Source organism: Rhyacophila brunnea, unplaced genomic scaffold (assembly GCF_057557595.1).
Source record: "Rhyacophila brunnea isolate RB1 unplaced genomic scaffold, BYU_Rbru_1.0 scaffold_22, whole genome shotgun sequence".
NCBI lineage: Eukaryota > Metazoa > Arthropoda > Insecta > Trichoptera > Rhyacophilidae > Rhyacophila > Rhyacophila brunnea.
The window spans coordinates 5,800,988-5,818,818 of NW_028232882.1; the positions used below are offsets into that span (position 1 = coordinate 5,800,988).

At 36.9% G+C, this 17,831-nt stretch overlaps 2 protein-coding genes across 3 annotated transcripts; both read right to left on the bottom strand.

Annotated features, from left to right (window-relative positions):
- Positions 1-461: 461 nt before the first annotated feature.
- On the bottom strand, positions 462-8,019 carry SC35 (SR family splicing factor SC35). 2 transcript variants are annotated; one of them, XR_015070950.1, is made up of 5 exons: positions 7,708-8,019; positions 7,417-7,566; positions 2,941-3,112; positions 2,029-2,107; positions 462-1,536 (listed from the first exon to the last, which is right to left on the bottom strand). XR_015070950.1 is itself a non-coding variant. In XM_085949476.1 (4 exons), the coding sequence occupies exons 1-3, from the start codon at positions 7,887-7,889 to the stop codon at positions 2,941-2,943; spliced, it is 504 nt and encodes a 167-aa protein (XP_085805602.1). In that variant the 5' UTR covers positions 7,890-8,019; the 3' UTR covers positions 462-2,107. The 2 variants fall into 2 exon arrangements, 1 of the variants encoding a protein (XP_085805602.1); XM_085949476.1 differs by having other exon boundaries at positions 462-2,107.
- A 124-nt stretch (positions 8,020-8,143) lies between these two features.
- LOC147069972 (protein CFAP276) lies at positions 8,144-9,649 on the bottom strand. The gene is made up of 3 exons (XM_085949880.1): positions 9,311-9,649; positions 8,639-8,807; positions 8,144-8,537 (listed from the first exon to the last, which is right to left on the bottom strand). The coding sequence occupies exons 1-3, from the start codon at positions 9,496-9,498 to the stop codon at positions 8,397-8,399; spliced, it is 498 nt and encodes a 165-aa protein (XP_085806006.1). The 5' UTR covers positions 9,499-9,649; the 3' UTR covers positions 8,144-8,396.
- Between the last annotated feature and the right edge of the window lie 8,182 nt (positions 9,650-17,831).

Sequence of the window (17,831 nt, forward strand, 5' to 3'; positions counted from 1 at the left end):
AGTTTTATAGTTAATTAAAATCTAAGCGCTATCTATTTCCCTGAGCCACGTAACAATAAAATTGTCAAGTTCGGTTGTTTGTCATGTGTAAACATTGATGATTTATGTATATGGCATTTTAATAAGATATAATCATGTCTACTCAGTGTTGCATTTCCTGAATGTGGATTAAATATCTGATATATCAGCGTATTTTGTTTAGGAAAATATATAATTTGAACTAGTCACTCTTTTATATCGCAAGTTATTGAATTTCATTGATTCAGTGTCACCATTAGTGTGTACCTATTCATTAGCGGTAATATCATATTTCCTGTAAGCACATTCATGTAAAACTGATAAGTGTGCACTTTTCTTCTGATCTCCATAGCCTATAACCTACCTCTTTCCAAAAGTTGCCACTCGCCACCGCTTCTTACCAAGATTAAGGGAAATAAAATTGGGGCATAAAATAAAAATGCTTTTGTTTTGAATAATATATTTATTAATCATATTTGTCAATCTCCTTGGCTGAAATAATAATTTATTATTCATCTTACCTCTAATCGATTCTCGTTCCCTACTCTCCGTCTAATGTATGAAAAGAATCTAACCGGACGTGTGCTGGTTGACAATAATTCAAGTTCATGTGTGATTTGTTGTAAATAGACTAAAAATATATATAATTAAGGAACAGGTGACTTAATACTGCTATTTTATTCTTCAGCATTTAACTCCATCAGCCATCTATCTGCCAGGTGGTCGGTGGTCCGTTTTGAATACGATTTAATTGATCAAGAGATTGTAATGAACACATTGATATTAATGAGTAATAAAAATTGGGGCGTGGGGCGTGCTGCGTCAGCGGTGGACTAAAAAGGAAGCGGGGGCGGCATGTGGCAGCGCCTGTTGACAGTTTATTCACAATTAATACACCTCAAACAGAACTTCAGTCATCTCGGGAACAAATTCCGGATAGTGCAATCAACTGAATGTAAAAGTGAACTTATCTTTTATTATTAGAATAAAACGGGCATGCATTCTTATTGGTTTATGGGGGGGTTTTTGATGATATTATCACCTCAGTGCTTATTTTTAGGCGAAGTAAAAGTGTGTAATGTATTGGCATATTTTTCGTGATACGGAAAACAGGGCTGAAGGGCCAAACAGCCTCTTCGCCCTGATCTCCGCAGCACGGGAAAATTTTAATGGAGAACAGTTAAAAGGAATGAATGCCGGATAAAATAATTCAATCATAAATGAGTTGATACCGAGCCGGCGAAGCTCAGCCACGGCGGCGGACGGCGGCCACTCCTCTCTCACTCCCACCTCCACTCTGCCTAACCGCCTCTCCCTCTCTCCACTCGTCACTCGCCTTTCCTCCCCCTCCCCAAACCGCCTGCCCGTTCGGCTGGCACGCTTCACCGCATTCGCTCTATCCCTGCTCTGCCGAGTCGGCTCCGCCCCGCTGCTAATCAGCTCCCCCCGCCCTCCTCTTTCCCACCCTTTCGCTTTCTCTGCGCGCCTACACAGCTACACGGCCACACAGCTACCGGCCTGACAGGTAACAACAAAATTCGGTTAATAAAGCACGACATTTTAAACATCTTACAATCATTTTATCTCGACTGAAACCGAGACACTGTCGGCAATCCATCGAAATGAGAAAACGCAGCTTTGAACCGTCCGTTGAATATTGCTTTACAGGTCGATACACACAGATAAAATTTTACATGGAACAAGCTCAGCCGCGTTCCGATTCTCCGGATTGCCGTGACATTATTGAGAAAGATGAATATAATATTTTTTCAACAGGCTTACGCGACATCGACAAGAACTATGACACATGTTGAGCTACATTAAATGGATACAAATTATTAAGAACATCAAAACTGAGACACTTACAACCTAAGGTTAAGAACAATCAGATTAGAGGAGTCTACACGTTACAACTTATTACTTATGTATAATGAACCGACGCAGAAATTGCGAGACGCGTATAGGTCGGTCGGTAATGTCGGTTGTGAAGGGGCAAACACAATGAAGTACCTTCTGGACGGCGCCCACCACTCGGGCGCCCGCCCCCTGCGCTACGTCTGCTTCTGCTTGCTCTTCTATTGGGCCCCGCCTGAAATGGAAATTACAATTGCTAAAACAAAAATAGGGTGAAGGTGACAGATAACAGTGCCAACAGCATACTGCCCACACTCACTGAACATTCTGGTCTATAATTTAAGTATTTTAATAAATAAATTTGTATTCTGTAAATCTGTACACTCCACCACTCTGTGGCCCCTTATGCCTAGTAGGAGTTCATTTTTTATTTCATAGACATGAAATAAATAATACATTTATGGTTTACAGATATGTAATGCACCCAAAATGACTACATCAAGATAATTATTGAAACACAAATTTCTAAAAAATACTGCATTTTTGTGATATGTAAAAATGTCAACATTTCGGTGATACATATTCTTCTTCTCCGATACGATACCAAGTATCGATATGACAGTTCTGGTATCGTTCGACTCGCCAGAACAGATTACATAGTCTTAATTACTCTACTCAAACCAATTACATTTTTACTGGTTGAGTTACGAGATAAAAGGATATTTCGACCCCCCGTGACCAAAGAAACCCATCAAATTTTAAACGATTTTGAGTTACATATACCTAGTAATGAACATAAAATAGCATAATACATTAAGTGACAAAAGAGACAAAAAATAGTTCAATACACATCTCCTGAAAACACTTTCTTGATAAGTGTCAGTAGAATTAATTTTACTTGTGTTTGGGGTCTCCTGTAAAGTAGTGAAAATGAGATAAATTTCTTTGGTACCAAGGGACTTGAGTTAGTACTTGCCAAAGTACTCTACCGCTAAATCTACTAATTAAAACGACTTATAGTATAGTCAAGTTATTGCCATGAATTTTCATTGAGGTTATGGTGCTCACCTAGTAACGGGAGCGTGATCTGGATGCTCTGTGACTGCCGGCGGACCTGGACCGTGTCCTCACGCCGCGGCTGCTCTTGGAATCGGAGTGCGAGCGGGAACGAGAGTAAGAGCGCCTCTTAGAACGGGAGCGGGAGCGTGAGCGGCGGCGAGATCGAGACCTGGACCGTGACCTGTACAACAACATAGCACTATTGAGTAAAGATGGAAAAAAAACATTAATAAGACAAGACCTGGACCATAATCTGTACAACAAAATTTAGGGTGAAAATGGAAAAAATCATTTTAGACATAGAATTTTAAGACAGGTGTTCATGACTCATGTATGACTTTTTGTTTTGACACAATTCGACTACCTCATGGAATAACACACCAACTCGAAATAGTGTTTTATGTTTTTTGAGTTATTGTTGCATAGGAAAAAATTCCACACCAGCCAATTTTTTTTTGGATTTTTTTCTCGAAAAACAGCCAAAATATTAAAATAATACTCGTAAGTAGAGTTATGATTATATAACATTTTTTGTAATATCTTAAATAACATGGAACAATAATCCACATGTAGTTGGTATCACAAGTTATTGTTATTATTTTTTAAGATATAAATTATAATTTAAATAATATTTGCATAAAATAAACAGATTTCGCTACACATTTTTTGATTGGTTTTTTTGCTCTCCTGAAAAGTTGATAATTTAGAGTTAGTGTGTTATTCCATGAGGTAGTCGACATTTATGTTACTCTTCTGTTTCATTTTTTTCCTGTTCACATTGTATACCACATTCAAATTTGTTTTTGAATTAACAGCTATTTGCAACACCACCACAAGACTATCCAGGTCCAAGTAAATGCTTTCTCGATATCAAGAAAAACTGACTGGCCCGGTTGATAAAGAAAAAATCTTTCCTTTTTTATGCGACGCGATATTACAATGGCAGTATCCGACAGGCCGCAGATTTTTAAAGACACTTAACTAATGTAGGGCAAAGCTCCTACTAAAATCGGTGTAATACCGATAATTTGCGGCTTAGTATTTCACAATAATTATTCAAACAGATGTCACTGGGTGTTTAATTTTTTAGATAATGCAAATCAATCGGCAGTGGCTAGTAATTTGAGTTTGAAGTCAGACCAGATAGCTCGCGAAATTTGTTTGTGCACCACTGTAGACATGCGTCGTTCTCGAACGAACGAATCTTTTAAAACTAATCTTTAGCCAGCGAACAAATCGGTCCCGTGTCACCTGGGGCTTTTGTCGTTCGAGGCGAACGAGATTCGCGAGAGTGCACGCGCAGTATAGGAAGAAACGTGGGTGCGAAGGATACGCTGCCCGGCGAACGGAATATGTCGTTCGGGGCGAACGAGATTCGCGAGAGTGCGCGCGCAGTATAGGAAGAAACGTGGGTGCGAAAGATACACTGCCCGGCGAACGGAATATGTCGTTCGGGGCGAACGAGATTCGCGAGAGTGCGCGCGCAGTATTGGAAGAAACGCGTGGGGTGGCGACGAGATTCCGTAATTCGTACGCGCTAGTACTATACATTTTATTACAGCTACAAAAGACACAATTGACCTAATCTGTCCGAACAAATCACTATCCGTAATTAACCTATTCGGTCGGAGTCCTCATTAAGTGACTCATTTCCCATAGCTACACCACTGCCTCGTAGTGAGAAAACTCGCTGAGCTTTTAATATAAATATTATTAGATATATGACAAGAATCAATAAATAAATTTATGACCGACCGAATTCCCACAGTATTGTGTTATATTATTATAGCAAGGGATGGTATAAGTAAATAAGGATACCTTTTAGATTATTAAGTACCCATTATAGACATAAGAACTATGTATGTTCCCACAATGATGTGGAGGGAGCAATAATATTAATTATGATGTAAGCATCATGGGATCGATAATTATGATGCTTTTGTGGAACATCTGTTAATTAGGGTACTCTCCCTTAATCCATTTCCGTGTGAAATATCGCAAGTACGATAAATCTCTATCCAGTATCCAAACTACATATTGCGCATGTAACCAATATAGCGGTGACTGCTGAATCAGAAGTCATACTGATAAGTTATGTATGTTAAATAGCTGATTATATAAATTGTCTAGTAAAAGAATCAATAAAGCATTTTAATAAGATAAAATCATTAATTACTAATTTTGGATTAATTATAAAGGCCTGGTCAAACCGTGCTTTTACGTTATTTAGTCGAAATTCGATTTTGCATATGCGGTAGGGATCGAGGTAAATGTGTACATTATTTTTACTAAATATTTCCTCTGGTTAACAACATTAATTTAGTGAAGATATATGTTGACTGTGATATGAATAATCATTATAATACACCCACAATATCCATTATAGACATCCTACTCGTTCTGACATTGTAAACAATTTCATTAGGTCGGCAATATAAACATTACACACTAATACAAAAATAATTGCATCACATATTAACATAATGTCAGTATTATTTTGACATTTTCCTTTCAACCGCCATAATATTCAACAGAATTTATTTTGGATAACATTTAATAAGATTGGGATGTCATCAAAAGAAAACCTTGGGGTAGTAATTCACATTTTTAGATGTATCACATATGGCTCACATCTAAACTCGCTTCATCTGCCGCAGTCATAAATCAAACCTTCTAGAAACATTGCTTCGATGTTGCATATGAAGACCGCCGAGGCTGGCGAGGTAGTACCACCGAGGTCGTTGGATAAGACTGTGTGTCCTCGCGAACCATTCCTAGGGTTTTCGCCTTTTGTGAAAAAAATAATTTCAGCGTACACGTGTTACGAACGTGGAAGGATTAGATCCTTTAGATTTTAATTGACAGCCTAGGCGCCCATTTAAAGCACATCTACCTAGCGACAGTCGTGCATAACCTGTCAAAACATATATATTTGGATGTGGCAACCGGCGAGCCGGTATAGGAATGACCAATTCATAGGTGTGCGTATGCATTCTGGCATCTACGACTCGCAGCCCGAAACGCACGCGATTTGTTGATGACAGCACTTTCAAACTAAGTCGCACTCGACCAATCTGCAGAGCTCCATTTGCCGTGTTTTGGGAATAACAATGACGTATTCGACACGTAGACGAGATGAATTTTTATGTGCGAGCCAGCTAACTAACTCATTTCCAATATTGATGGTTTAATTCGAGCATGGTTTGTGTTTAGTTTTCATGAAAAAAAATTGTATAATAAATTTGTAACTGTCCAACATAGTACCTATAAATTGCGTAGGATTAAAAAATGTGAATTACAAACTGTTTTCTAGTTTCGGTAAATATGCCGCAGATGCAGTCATGAGATTTTATAACTTTCTTTTTAGACCAAACCAAACCTAATGTTACACTCCCAAATGGTCCCCATTTGGGGATGTCTCTGTGGATCTGGAGAAGCCCGAATCAGTATCAAGCCGACAAATAGTAAGAGTTGATCACGAAAATATATAATAGACCGGCAACGTTGTAACAGTCAAAGAGTAAACATTATTAACTCGCGCTACGCATAAATGAAATTGTAGAAATGTAACCATTAGTAGATATCGAGGGCTTAGTGTCAAACAACACTATCTACAAAAGTGCAACTTTACAGGAGAGCCAAAAATCGTTATTTTAGATTCTTGTAACTCAACAAGGGAAATGTTTATTTAAAACCTAATGTTAATATTTTATAATTTATTGTGTATTGTACATTTATCTTGCTTATGATGATGTTAAAATTTATAGGGATAGTTTTAAAAAAATATGAAAACAAGGGTAACTTATGTAGTTAGCGTTAAACTTTACTGACGATTTAATAAGAAATTAGAAAAGATTGACATAACGTTGTTTGACTATCATGTAGCCGTAAATGTAAAATAACGTTATCTAAAAAAAAAAAAAAAAAAAACACTTTTTTGTAGATAACATTGTCTGACTTGAAGCCCTCGATATTAATGTAAATAAAACTCATCGTTTCTGACCACAATTCCGGTGTGTTATTTGTCAACCAGACGAAAAACAATAAAAGTGACAACATCTTTTCACTTTCGAAAATGGAGGGAAATGACACTAACCTACCCCAACCTAATATTAGTTTGTGATAATGGTGCATCAAAATGTATGAAAATTTCAAATTTTAAATCAACAATTATTGCATCGAAAAGCCTATGCCCTGACAGAAAAAGGTATTATTATAATTGTCTACATGGAATAAACTGTTTTAGTAAAAAAAAAATTATAAAAGCTCATGACGGCATCTGCGGCACAATTACCGAAGTTCCCATCGCCATTTTCGAAACATTACCATAACAAATTCCCTCAAGTAATTTTCACAACGCAAGACAAATACCTAACTACTGTAATATCTTTGATTTCAAAAGCTCGTCATCATAGGTCCTAAAGAAAGGCTTGACCCAGCTGGTGCTCCAATACAATTAATAGTAGAATATCTTTGAAATGTCACCTCTTTCGGCTGGAGCGGCCGTATCTGCTACCGCGATACGGAGATGATGGGCGACCATAGCGAGCCATTTGTACGCGAAGCTCCCTTCCGTCCAACAGTCTACCGTCCATAGCGTCGAGCGCATCCTCGGCATCACGCTTGTCGTAGAATCTACAAAAAAATCACAACCATTAGAAGCGTAGATTACAAATGAAGATGGCGTCGTAATTTAATCGTCATAGTATTAAAATTGTTCGGTATTTAATTAAATATGCTGATATTACTTTTAATAATATGATCGGTAATATTCACCTGACGAATGCAAATCCGCGGCTTTCCCGTGAAAATCTATCTCGGGGAATGTATATGTCGCCCACTTCACCGCATCTCTCGAAGACGCGTCGAAGATCTTCAGGCGTTGTTCTGTATGTCAAATTGTCCACTTTCAGGGACACCATGCCCTCAATACGGGGCGGCGGGCGGCCGTAGCTCATTGTGATGTATTATTAACACGAAATATGACGCACAAAGGATTTTTTGCATAAAATGTAAAACTCACAATCCCAGCGGAGAAAAGCGTGTCATGGAACCGCGTCGCACAAGCTTTACGGAACCGGATGAACTGCCATTTTGGCATTTGGCATAAACAATATTTGCGGCAGAAAAAATTGCCATCTCCAATAAAATTATTTGCCTAAATTTCCTAAAATTCAGTACCTATTCTCTTACGAAAAATACAATAGGAAATAATCATTCTAAGCAGTTTAATTTATTTATATATCGGAAGTTTTTCAAAACTATGTGTTTTGGTTATAAAGCTTCTAGGACAATAACATAAACAATTTAATCATGTTTTATAATAATATACCTAGGTACCTACTTAACTATTAACTATTCAATAAAACACTTTTATTAGATTTTTCACTGGGTAGTACAATATATTAAATAGTACACAATAACTCAATAGCAACATAAAAATTACAATGGAATAATAATATTATTTAGTAGTAAAAAATATTTCCTCCAGCAGGTTGACGGGAATATCCTGGAGCTGTTTTAGCTGAATGATGACTTGAATTCATTAGTTTAATATTATGTGGTGACCGTCGTTCCGTCAAGCCACCCCATTTTAATGGATGACCCTAGAAGTGCAAAGAAAATTGAAAAGGTAGGTTCTAGAATTAAAAAATATTTTAAAATACATTTACACACCTAGGTAGGTACTTGATTTTAAAGTGTTTACCATTGGAATTACAGTCGGTGGTGATTGATCTACAGTATTTTTCAGTCTACGCCATGTTATTTTTCCAACTGTTTCTTTTTGGAGATGAACATCTTCCTTGTCAGGGAAAAGTCCTTCGCTGTGATTGTAGACTGACGATAAAAGTAAATCCAGACTATCCTTTGGTGATCTGCAAAACATTTTTGATAAATTTTTTATACATGGTAACTATTAACGTGTTTAACCTCTATGGTCGAGTATATTTATGACACGAAATTTAAATAAAATATCAATGTAAAACATTGGGATTGTACTATGAACCCTATTATATCTATATAACAGACGTCAAATTGTCGTTAAAGATAATAAATTCCGAAAGTATAATTAATAATACAAAAATTATCTATAATCATTAGGTAGGTATGCACTGTCATCGTAAATGTTTAATATATAAAGGGACCCCCTTCATAACAGAACTCACGACGATTGATGACAAACATCATCCTATAGGGTGTCAATTTTTCGCACAAGTTTCTCACTTGAAAGATTGCAAAATATACTAAATTAATATAACTGATGAAATCCTATGTGGAAGTTTCATATTATATGTATTTTGAAGAAAAAATATAGGAATATAGGTACCTACGACTTAATGAGGGAAACACAATATAAATCTAAAATGTATTGATTTACCTCGACATGATAAGATCGTAAAATGCGACTCTTCTTGCACTTGATAATGTGTGATGCGAAAACATTCGGTGATGAATCGGCGTTTCTTTATTTTCTATTTGAAAAATTGGAATTTTTTTCGAAAATATACCTTCCTTGTCAAGATCTGGGAGCATGTTTTTATTGGGAATTTGTTTAATTACAGCCATCGTGATATTTTTGTTATTTCCACACGCAATTTTAAAGTAAATAAGGTATACAAAGAGAAATTAATACTATTACGTAGTTCACTATTAATAAATTTGGTTTCGAAATGTTTCAATTTGGTTTCGATCAAACAATGAAAGCAAAATCGAAATCACGTGTGACAACGTAATAAAAAAAAAATACCTAAAAATTCTAAGTATTTTTTTACGATTACACGGTTACTCAAACATGTTAACGGCCCACGTGCTCGTCGTAGGTCAAAATTGAGTTTTTATCGTATTTTCAAACCATGATCCTGAACACTCCTTAAACGTTGTAGATAATCTATTTATATAATTTTGAAGCCTTATTATCCTTTATAGTTATTTTAAACATTTGATGACTGCATAAAGTATTTTTGTTACATAAAATAGTATTCTTTTAAACCTCTCGCTCTAATGTTTTAGAATATAGTCATATTTCGGTACATAACTGTGGAGTGGTGTTAATATTTTTTACATTTATTAATTTTTAAACGCATTTATAAAACCATTAGTATAATTTATTACAAGATAATTTTTGTAAAATATTCACGATAAAAATTATAATGATAATCTAGGCATTTTATTATTCAAAAAATCGGCAAGATCAACACATTTGAAGATAATTCTAAAGATACTTATTATAAGCTATGTCTTTGACCATTCAAGTGTGATAAGCATCTTATGAATAATGATTGCTTTATAATAATTATTGACCTAAGAATAAGGTAGTGTTTTTTTGAAATACGCCATTTCTTTTGTCATTCCCCAGTGGTTAAGCTACAACATACGGCCGTAGCCATAAATATATATATAACGTTTAAGGAGTGTCCAGGATCATGGTTTGAAAATACAATAAAAACTCAATTTTGACCTTCGACGAGCATGTCCCCCCTTAAGATATATTGGCCAACTATTAAGAATTTACAGAATATTCACGATCACGACCCGTTTGTCAGAAAATTTAAAAGGGAGCTTCCGAAGAGTTAACGCCGATATAGTCACGAAGATAATAATTTATATTGAAATTTAAAAAAAAAGACGCGTAGGTATTTATTTCTCTGTCTAAAATATTATCCAAAGCTTAAAAAAAATTCTCCATTGATAATTTGGTAAATCTATAAATATTGGTCATATATAAAACCAGTGATGTCACGTGGGAGTAGGCAGGTCATGCGTTGTTTAGAAAAACAAAATTAAGACCGATAGTGCTGAGGCAATGGGTGTCACAATGATTATTATTGTCAATATTTTTTCCATCTTTGTTGTCATTCAGAGGAAGCCAATATAGTCACTTGTCTATCTTCTAAAACTAATAAATCCCATTATGGTATAAAATATTAATTTTTTTTTAGTGTGAATCCAATGTGAATTCAATTTTCTTGAGTGTGTTCCAATGAATATGAAATCCGCATGAGTGTGGCGTGCTGCATTCAGGAAATTTGGAATCGTATGTAAATCAAGGCTGTATTCTGTGAGGAGCAATTGTCGTTTGTTCAATGCATGTGTACTACCTATGCTCCTGCATGGCATCATACCAAGCTTCAAAGATCTCAACTTTTGAGCTTTGAGAATCAATGTTTCCGCTGAATCTTAGGGGTACATTGGTACGACCGCATCACAAACACTAAAGTAGTCACGATGAGACATTTCACGTGGCTGGGCCATGTGTTCTGGATGCCATCAGAGAGTGCGACATAACCTCAAGGGTTCTGTCGCCGTAGCTGACCCTCCCGCACCCTGCAGCGGTGCTACAAAAGCGATCTACGCACTGCAGGGCGAGTGCTCACATGGCGAGATGTGGTGAAGGACCGGGTGCAGTGACACAACTTTGTCCTTGCCCTATGCCCCAATGTTGAGGCGTGACAGGGTGAAGTAAATAAATAAATACACCATCATTATTAAATATCTCAGTGTAAGATTCTTGCATCGATAACGAGTCGAATCATTTCAAAAATCAATCATCCAGAAACTACAGATAAACGGTTCTAACAATATGAGATGCATTTAGCAGTTTTTCCTACATATTGTTCGGCACGGACCGGATAACCCGGAGTAACTGGTGGTTTTAGGTAGCCTCTAGGAAAGGCGAAACAGATTAGCTTACTCTGCCCTGGAAGAAGCAGAGGACTGAAAGGGGTGGAAAGTCTTGGTTGGTCAGAAGATAACGTATTTTTAAGGTGGTCTCGATCGACGAAGAAGATGGTCATTTTAGTTTTTATTTTAATTTTTAAAATTCCAATTAAAACAAAAATTAAAAAATTTTTGATACGAGGGTGGGTCAATAAGTCCTTAGAAAAGCCGACAAGTGGCGCGACTAGTACTGTAATGCCAGCGCTCCATTGGCGAGCCAAAAGTCCGACGACAATAAGTCTTCAGATTTTTCTACGTTCTGCTACTGGCCAACAGACGTTCAACGAAACGAGTATATAATTAATTTGACGAGTAAAACAGTCGACTTTGACAGCATAGATAATATACGTATATCTGACAGTTAAATCGTGATGGCGTTAAATGATACCGACGTTTTATGTTTTTTGGGTTATTGGGTGGCAGATAATGTAATAACGAAGCAAAGGGTACACAAATACTGGGTGAAACATTGGATAAGGAAACGAACGACATTATCCCACACAAATTTAATACGAGAATTGCGTTTGCAACCGAGCGATTTCCGCAATTATTTGCGAATGTCGGAGGATGTATACACAGAACTGTATAATTTGGTCTCCCCATTTATTAAAAAAAAAAATACTATGATGAGGGAAGCTATTTCTCCTCATGATAGATTATGTGCAACCCTGCGATTTTTGGCTGCCGGCGGAACATTCACTGACTTGCATTATAGAACTGCGATTGGAAGACAAACTCTGGGCAAGATAATTCCCGAAACTTGCCAAGTCATCATTGACGTTTTGAAAGGAGAATATTTCAAGGTGTGTATTATATTATACGTCATCTAATAAAGTTGGGCAAATTTACAAATATATCATTAACAAGTAGACATTGGTTGGTCTTATAAAGTGAAGGTTTAGTGGATTGTTTTACCTATATAAATCATAGACGGCAACATCATAAGAATGGCAGACAAGATGCATTTGAGATAGGTATATATATAGTCACAAATAAGGCCATCGTTGACATGCTAAATATTCAATAGACCATTAGAATGCTGTACCTAGCCAGGACTCTCCATATAGGCTGTAAGCAAGCTGCTTAATTATTCCTGTTGAATGTATTGTAATACTAGTCATATTCTTCGAAAAGCAAGCATGGAATTTGATTTCTAAATGAGGCCACATAATAATATAGGTTTGCTAACATAGCTCAAATACTTACCATTTGTTGTATCGCTTAAGCTAAGGTTTATAGGCATAAAAACAAACAAAAAAACAAATATTTTTACAAGATATTTATTCATACAAAAAACATTAATTTATTATACCGGCTTTTGTACATTTTTGCTTAATATACGATAAACTGGTTGAGTATGAACAGTAGTTGCTGGCATTCTGGTGCTCTATTGAGATTCGACCTTGGAGTAGTCGACAACGTGGATGTTGAAGGCGAATATTCTATCTGTAAATAAAATGTTGATTATTTTTTGTTGCAGTTCCCTGATACGCACGAAGAAATGGAGACGATTGCAGAAGAATTTAATAGTAAATGGCAATTTCCAAATTGCCTGGGCGCAGTTGATGGGAAACACATTGCAATCGTGCCACCTGCAGGCGCCGGCTCCCACTTTTATAATTACAAACATTTCCACAGCATTGTTTTGATGGCGATTGCAAATGCTAATTATGAATTTATTTATGTTGATGTTGGAACAAATGGACGTATTTCTGATGGAGGCGTACTGAGAAAATCTGATTTTTTCAAACGTTTAGACGAAGGCAGATTAAAAATACCTGCACCAAAAAAACCTACTGCTAATTCTGATGCACTGCCATTTGTTTATATTGGCGATGAAGCCTTTGCATTACGTAACGATTTCATAAAGCCGTATTCACAAAGGCAATTAAATCACAGTAAAAGAATATATAATTATCGGACATGCAGAGCCAGGCGAATTATAGAAAATGTTTTTGGCATTTTAGCTGCTAGATTCCGCATTTTTCAAGCTCCAATAAACATGAAAATTGAAAATATCAATACAGTTGTATTAACTTGCTGTGTGCTGCACAACTTTCTTCGTCGCAAATCAACACATACTTATACTCCTTCTCATGACCTTGATAGGGAAAATCCTGAGACAGGTTTAATAGAGCTCGGACTGAGGTCACAGGACACCTTAGCGCCTTTGGAAGCAACGACTAATCGGAACTCGACTGCCAATGCTAAGAAAGCGCGAGGAGATTTCGAAAAATATTTTAATACTACCGGGGCTGTCACATGGCAAGAAAGTATGATAAGCAATAGATAAATTAAACCAATGTAACAATGTAGTTAAAATGTTTTACCTCAATACAATCTTCGTTGTTTAACGAGTTGGAGTAACTCTCATCAGGAGACATGTTTTCCAAATCGTCCACCATGCTGGATATTGAGCTCGATTCTGTAAAACAAAATGTAAATTGTTAAAATACAACATAATACTCAAACTTGTTTTTTATTATCTCTCCCCTAAGTACCCATTCCTTCATACGGTTAATATTGATATTGGTATAATTGGTGTAATCCAGTATATCGGGTATTTTCAAAATGTGTTTTCCGCTGTATTCCTCATAACCAAACTGTACCATTAATTTTGATTGATGATTGACGATTTATTGATTGTCTCTGAAGGAACCTAACTCGAGCGATTTTTGATTTAATGATCATTTCTTTTCTTCTTCTTTCGACCATGTCCGATCATAATATGGACCTCCACGGAGTGGAGGTTTGTATTGACAGATTTTGTTTTTACGAGAAATGGATGTCAGCCACTTGCTCAACATATTAGGTCCATACTCTGACTCATACACAAATTGAAATTCAATGTGTACTTGTCAGACCCAGGATTTGAACCTGGGACCCGACCACGACTCAATAAGCCGCGCTTCCACCGCCATGATCGTACCTATATATTATTATTTCTTACCTACCTCAGCAAAGAATAAATAATTTTATTGTGACTAGAAATGATTCATAGCTGTATGTTTTAATTGCTTAATAGTAGCTAATCTAATGCGATGTCACTTTCAGAGATACGACAATGTCATAGTCTGCACGTGTATAATAAATAGCTTTAAAGCATTCCCTCGTACCTATATATTATTATTATTTATTACCTACCTCGGCAAAGAATAAGAAATTTTATTGTGACTAGAAATGATTCATAGCTGTATGTTTTAATTGCTTAATAGTAGCTAATCTAATGCGATGTCACTTTCAGAGCTAGGTACGACAATTTCATAATCTGCACGTGTATAATAAATAGCTTTAAAGCATTCCTACGTACCTTCCATTTGGTCGTTCAAGAACTCCAAATTTTTATAGTACCACAGTTTGGGTAGATAAACTGCGTCTGTGCCGGCTCCGCTTCGATATGATGTCCTTACTTTATTTCTCTCCTTTCTGTAACCCGACCTCAATGTCTGTATTTTCTTTTTAACATCGTCGACCCTTGCCTGCGGCTCCACCTTGATTAAAATCTCCAAAAGTTCCGCATACGCCAAGGACTTGGCATCACGATTCTTGTATAGTGGGCTGGTCGTCTTCCACAACGATGGGTTGTCTTTAAAACAACTAATAAAATCTTCCAAGAAACTTTTCGAATGCACTCGTAGATCTACCATTGTTGTTATCGATGTGAGATGTCCGAACACTTTGAATGACAGTAAAATAATGATGGCGCTGTCGTCCGTCGGCATAGATATAAATAATGTGACGGTAAAGCGTGGTGAACGTACGAATTTCAGCGGCTCGGCGAGTAAAATATCAAACATGTTTGAAATCCAACGAGCCTGGTCTGCGGATTAAAAAGTCCGCAGACCTGGGGTGCTCCACGCGAAAAAAAAGTCCGAAGACTGTAAATCGTCTGACTTGCGTGCCAATGGAGCGCCGGCATAAGCGGTTTGTTTTCATGCAGCGGCACTACCGATTCAGTATGCTGCGAAGTTTCAATCAGATTGGTCGGGTTGTTGTGTGTTTTTCGTACATTTAAAAAAAAATTTGCTTGTGGAAAATGGAAAAATGGAAAATGGAGAAAATTGAGTTTAGAGCTGTTATTAAACATTTTAATACAAAAGGGTTAACAGCAAAGGAAATAAAAAATGAGTTGGATTTAGTTCACGGCATATCTGCTCCTTCACTTGCAACTATTTATAACTGGTTAAATGAATTTAAACGTGGTCGTACATAAACAAAGGATGAACCACGCTCAGGACGTCCTGTAGAGGTGACTACACCAGAATTGATCAATAAAATCCACGATATGGTGTTAAGTGACCGAAGATTAAAGTTGAGTGAGATAATTGAGGTTACAGGGATCTCAAAAGGTAGCGTCATTTCTATTTTACATGACAAATTGGGCATGAAAAATATTTCTGCAAGATGGGTGCCGCGTTTGCTCACAGTCGACAATAAACGCAATAGGGTGGTGGCCTCTAAAGCCCTGTTGTCGCTCATGCAACGCAATCCGGATGAATTTTTTCGTCGCTTTGTGACTGTAGATGAAACATGGATACACCACTATACTCCCGAGACGAAAGAACAGTCAAAGCAGTGGATTGCGAAGACAAACCATGTCCAAAGAAGGCGAAAACCGTAAAATCAGCTGGTAAGGTTATGGCTACTGTATTTTGGGATGCACGTGAAATTATTTTCGTTGACTATTTGGAAAAAGGAAAAACAATAACAGGGAATTATTATGCATCTTTATTGGACCAGCTAAAAAACGAAATTGAAGAAAAATGGCCTCATTTTAACAGGAAAAAAATCCTCTTTCATCAGGACAATGCCCGTGTTCACACATGTTTACGATCAATGGCTAAAATTGAAGAATTGAAGTTCGAATTGGTCGACCACCCACCGTATTCGCCAGATTTAGCCCCCAGTGACTTTTTCCTTTTCCCAAACTTAAAAAAATGGCTAAGTGGACAACGTTTTTTTTCAAATGAAGAAGTCATCGATCGGACAAATGCTTATTTTGAGGACCTTCCGAAAACTTATTTTTCTGACGGTTTAAAAAAAATTGAGAAACGTCTAACCAAGTGTATTGAGCTCCAAGGAGATTATGTTGAGAAATAAAAAAAAAATACAAAAATAAAAACTGTTTTAATGCTTTTTTCTAAGGAATTATTGACCCACCTCGTATCTTCAGTTTTTGGGTTTACATATTTTAGTACAGTGGCGAGGGGCGGAGATAGGCTGTTAAGATTCGACATAAATAGTGCACACTAAACCAAGCATATTTGGTTTGGTTAAGGCAATGTAGTTGAGCTTTTTAAGTGGACTGTAATTATTTTAAGGGAAGATGATGAGGTCGGATCTAGTGGTGGGGGCGATGGAACAGAATGTCAGACACTGACCTTTGTGATGATGTATGATGGCTCCGTGGTCTGGTTTCAACTTTCGCTCGCACGGTATTGTTATTTTGGGTCACCCGGTTCGTACCTACACTCCCGCACTTTGTGACACAGTTTTATGGATTATATGTGAGGGTGTATGAATGATGATGATAGATTCTGAATGAGTCTGTATCTATTGAGTCAATCACTTAAGCGACGGAAAACTATTAGAAGCCCGCACGCGCCCGCTATCGAGATGTAACTCAATCTTCTTTGTAACACCGTCTCTCCTGACCCGTAATTGCTTATTGATTGTCTGGCAACAATAACAGTGAGGATTAGGAGGTGGGTGAGGAGATAAGGAGTGGAATGGGAACATAAATGGCCCAACCATAGTGTTTAATCGAATTTTAAAAACTAACCAGCACCATCTGCAAATTGTATTCTTAGTTCAATGAAAACAAATACTTTTGACCAACAAAGTTTAGTGTGCACTATTTACATCGAATGACAGCTTACCTCCACCCTTCGCCAGTGGTTTACAAGATAAGACAATATACTGGAATCCGTATAATCAATTAGTAGTTTGTCAATGGTATAATTAACTGTTGCAAGTGCACTAGATAGGTGAAGATATATCCAAAGCTACAAGAGCTCTAAGATTTTGTGATGTTTCACTTTAATTTTTGTATTCCACGTTGGAGTAGTAAACAGAACTCACGATACAAAATTCATACATTGCCAGTTCAAATTTACATGTTTTCTTTAAATGGTTTGGATTCGTGGATTCAATGAATTGATCGAAAGGCTAACAACCACAAT

Bases quoted from the DNA above. Each gene is read 5' to 3' on its own strand.
- SC35 (XM_085949476.1), bottom strand. From the start codon at position 7,889: ATGAGCTACGGCCGCCCGCCGCCCCGTATTGAGGGCATGGTGTCCCTG. The intron at 7,567-7,707 runs GTGAATATTACC...ATTTTTTTGTAG, and splicing joins CGCGGATTTGCATTCGTCAG to ATTCTACGACAAGCGTGATG. The intron at 3,113-7,416 runs GTGACATTTCAA...GTTGTTGTACAG, and splicing joins GGCCGCTCCAGCCGAAAGAG to GTCACGGTCCAGGTCTCGAT.
- LOC147069972 (XM_085949880.1), bottom strand. From the start codon at position 9,498: ATGGCTGTAATTAAACAAATTCCCAATAAAAACATGCTCCCAGATCTT. The intron at 8,808-9,310 runs GTAAATCAATAC...AATGTTTTGCAG, and splicing joins TACGATCTTATCATGTCGAG to ATCACCAAAGGATAGTCTGG. The intron at 8,538-8,638 runs GTAAACACTTTA...TTGCACTTCTAG, and splicing joins CACCGACTGTAATTCCAATG to GGTCATCCATTAAAATGGGG.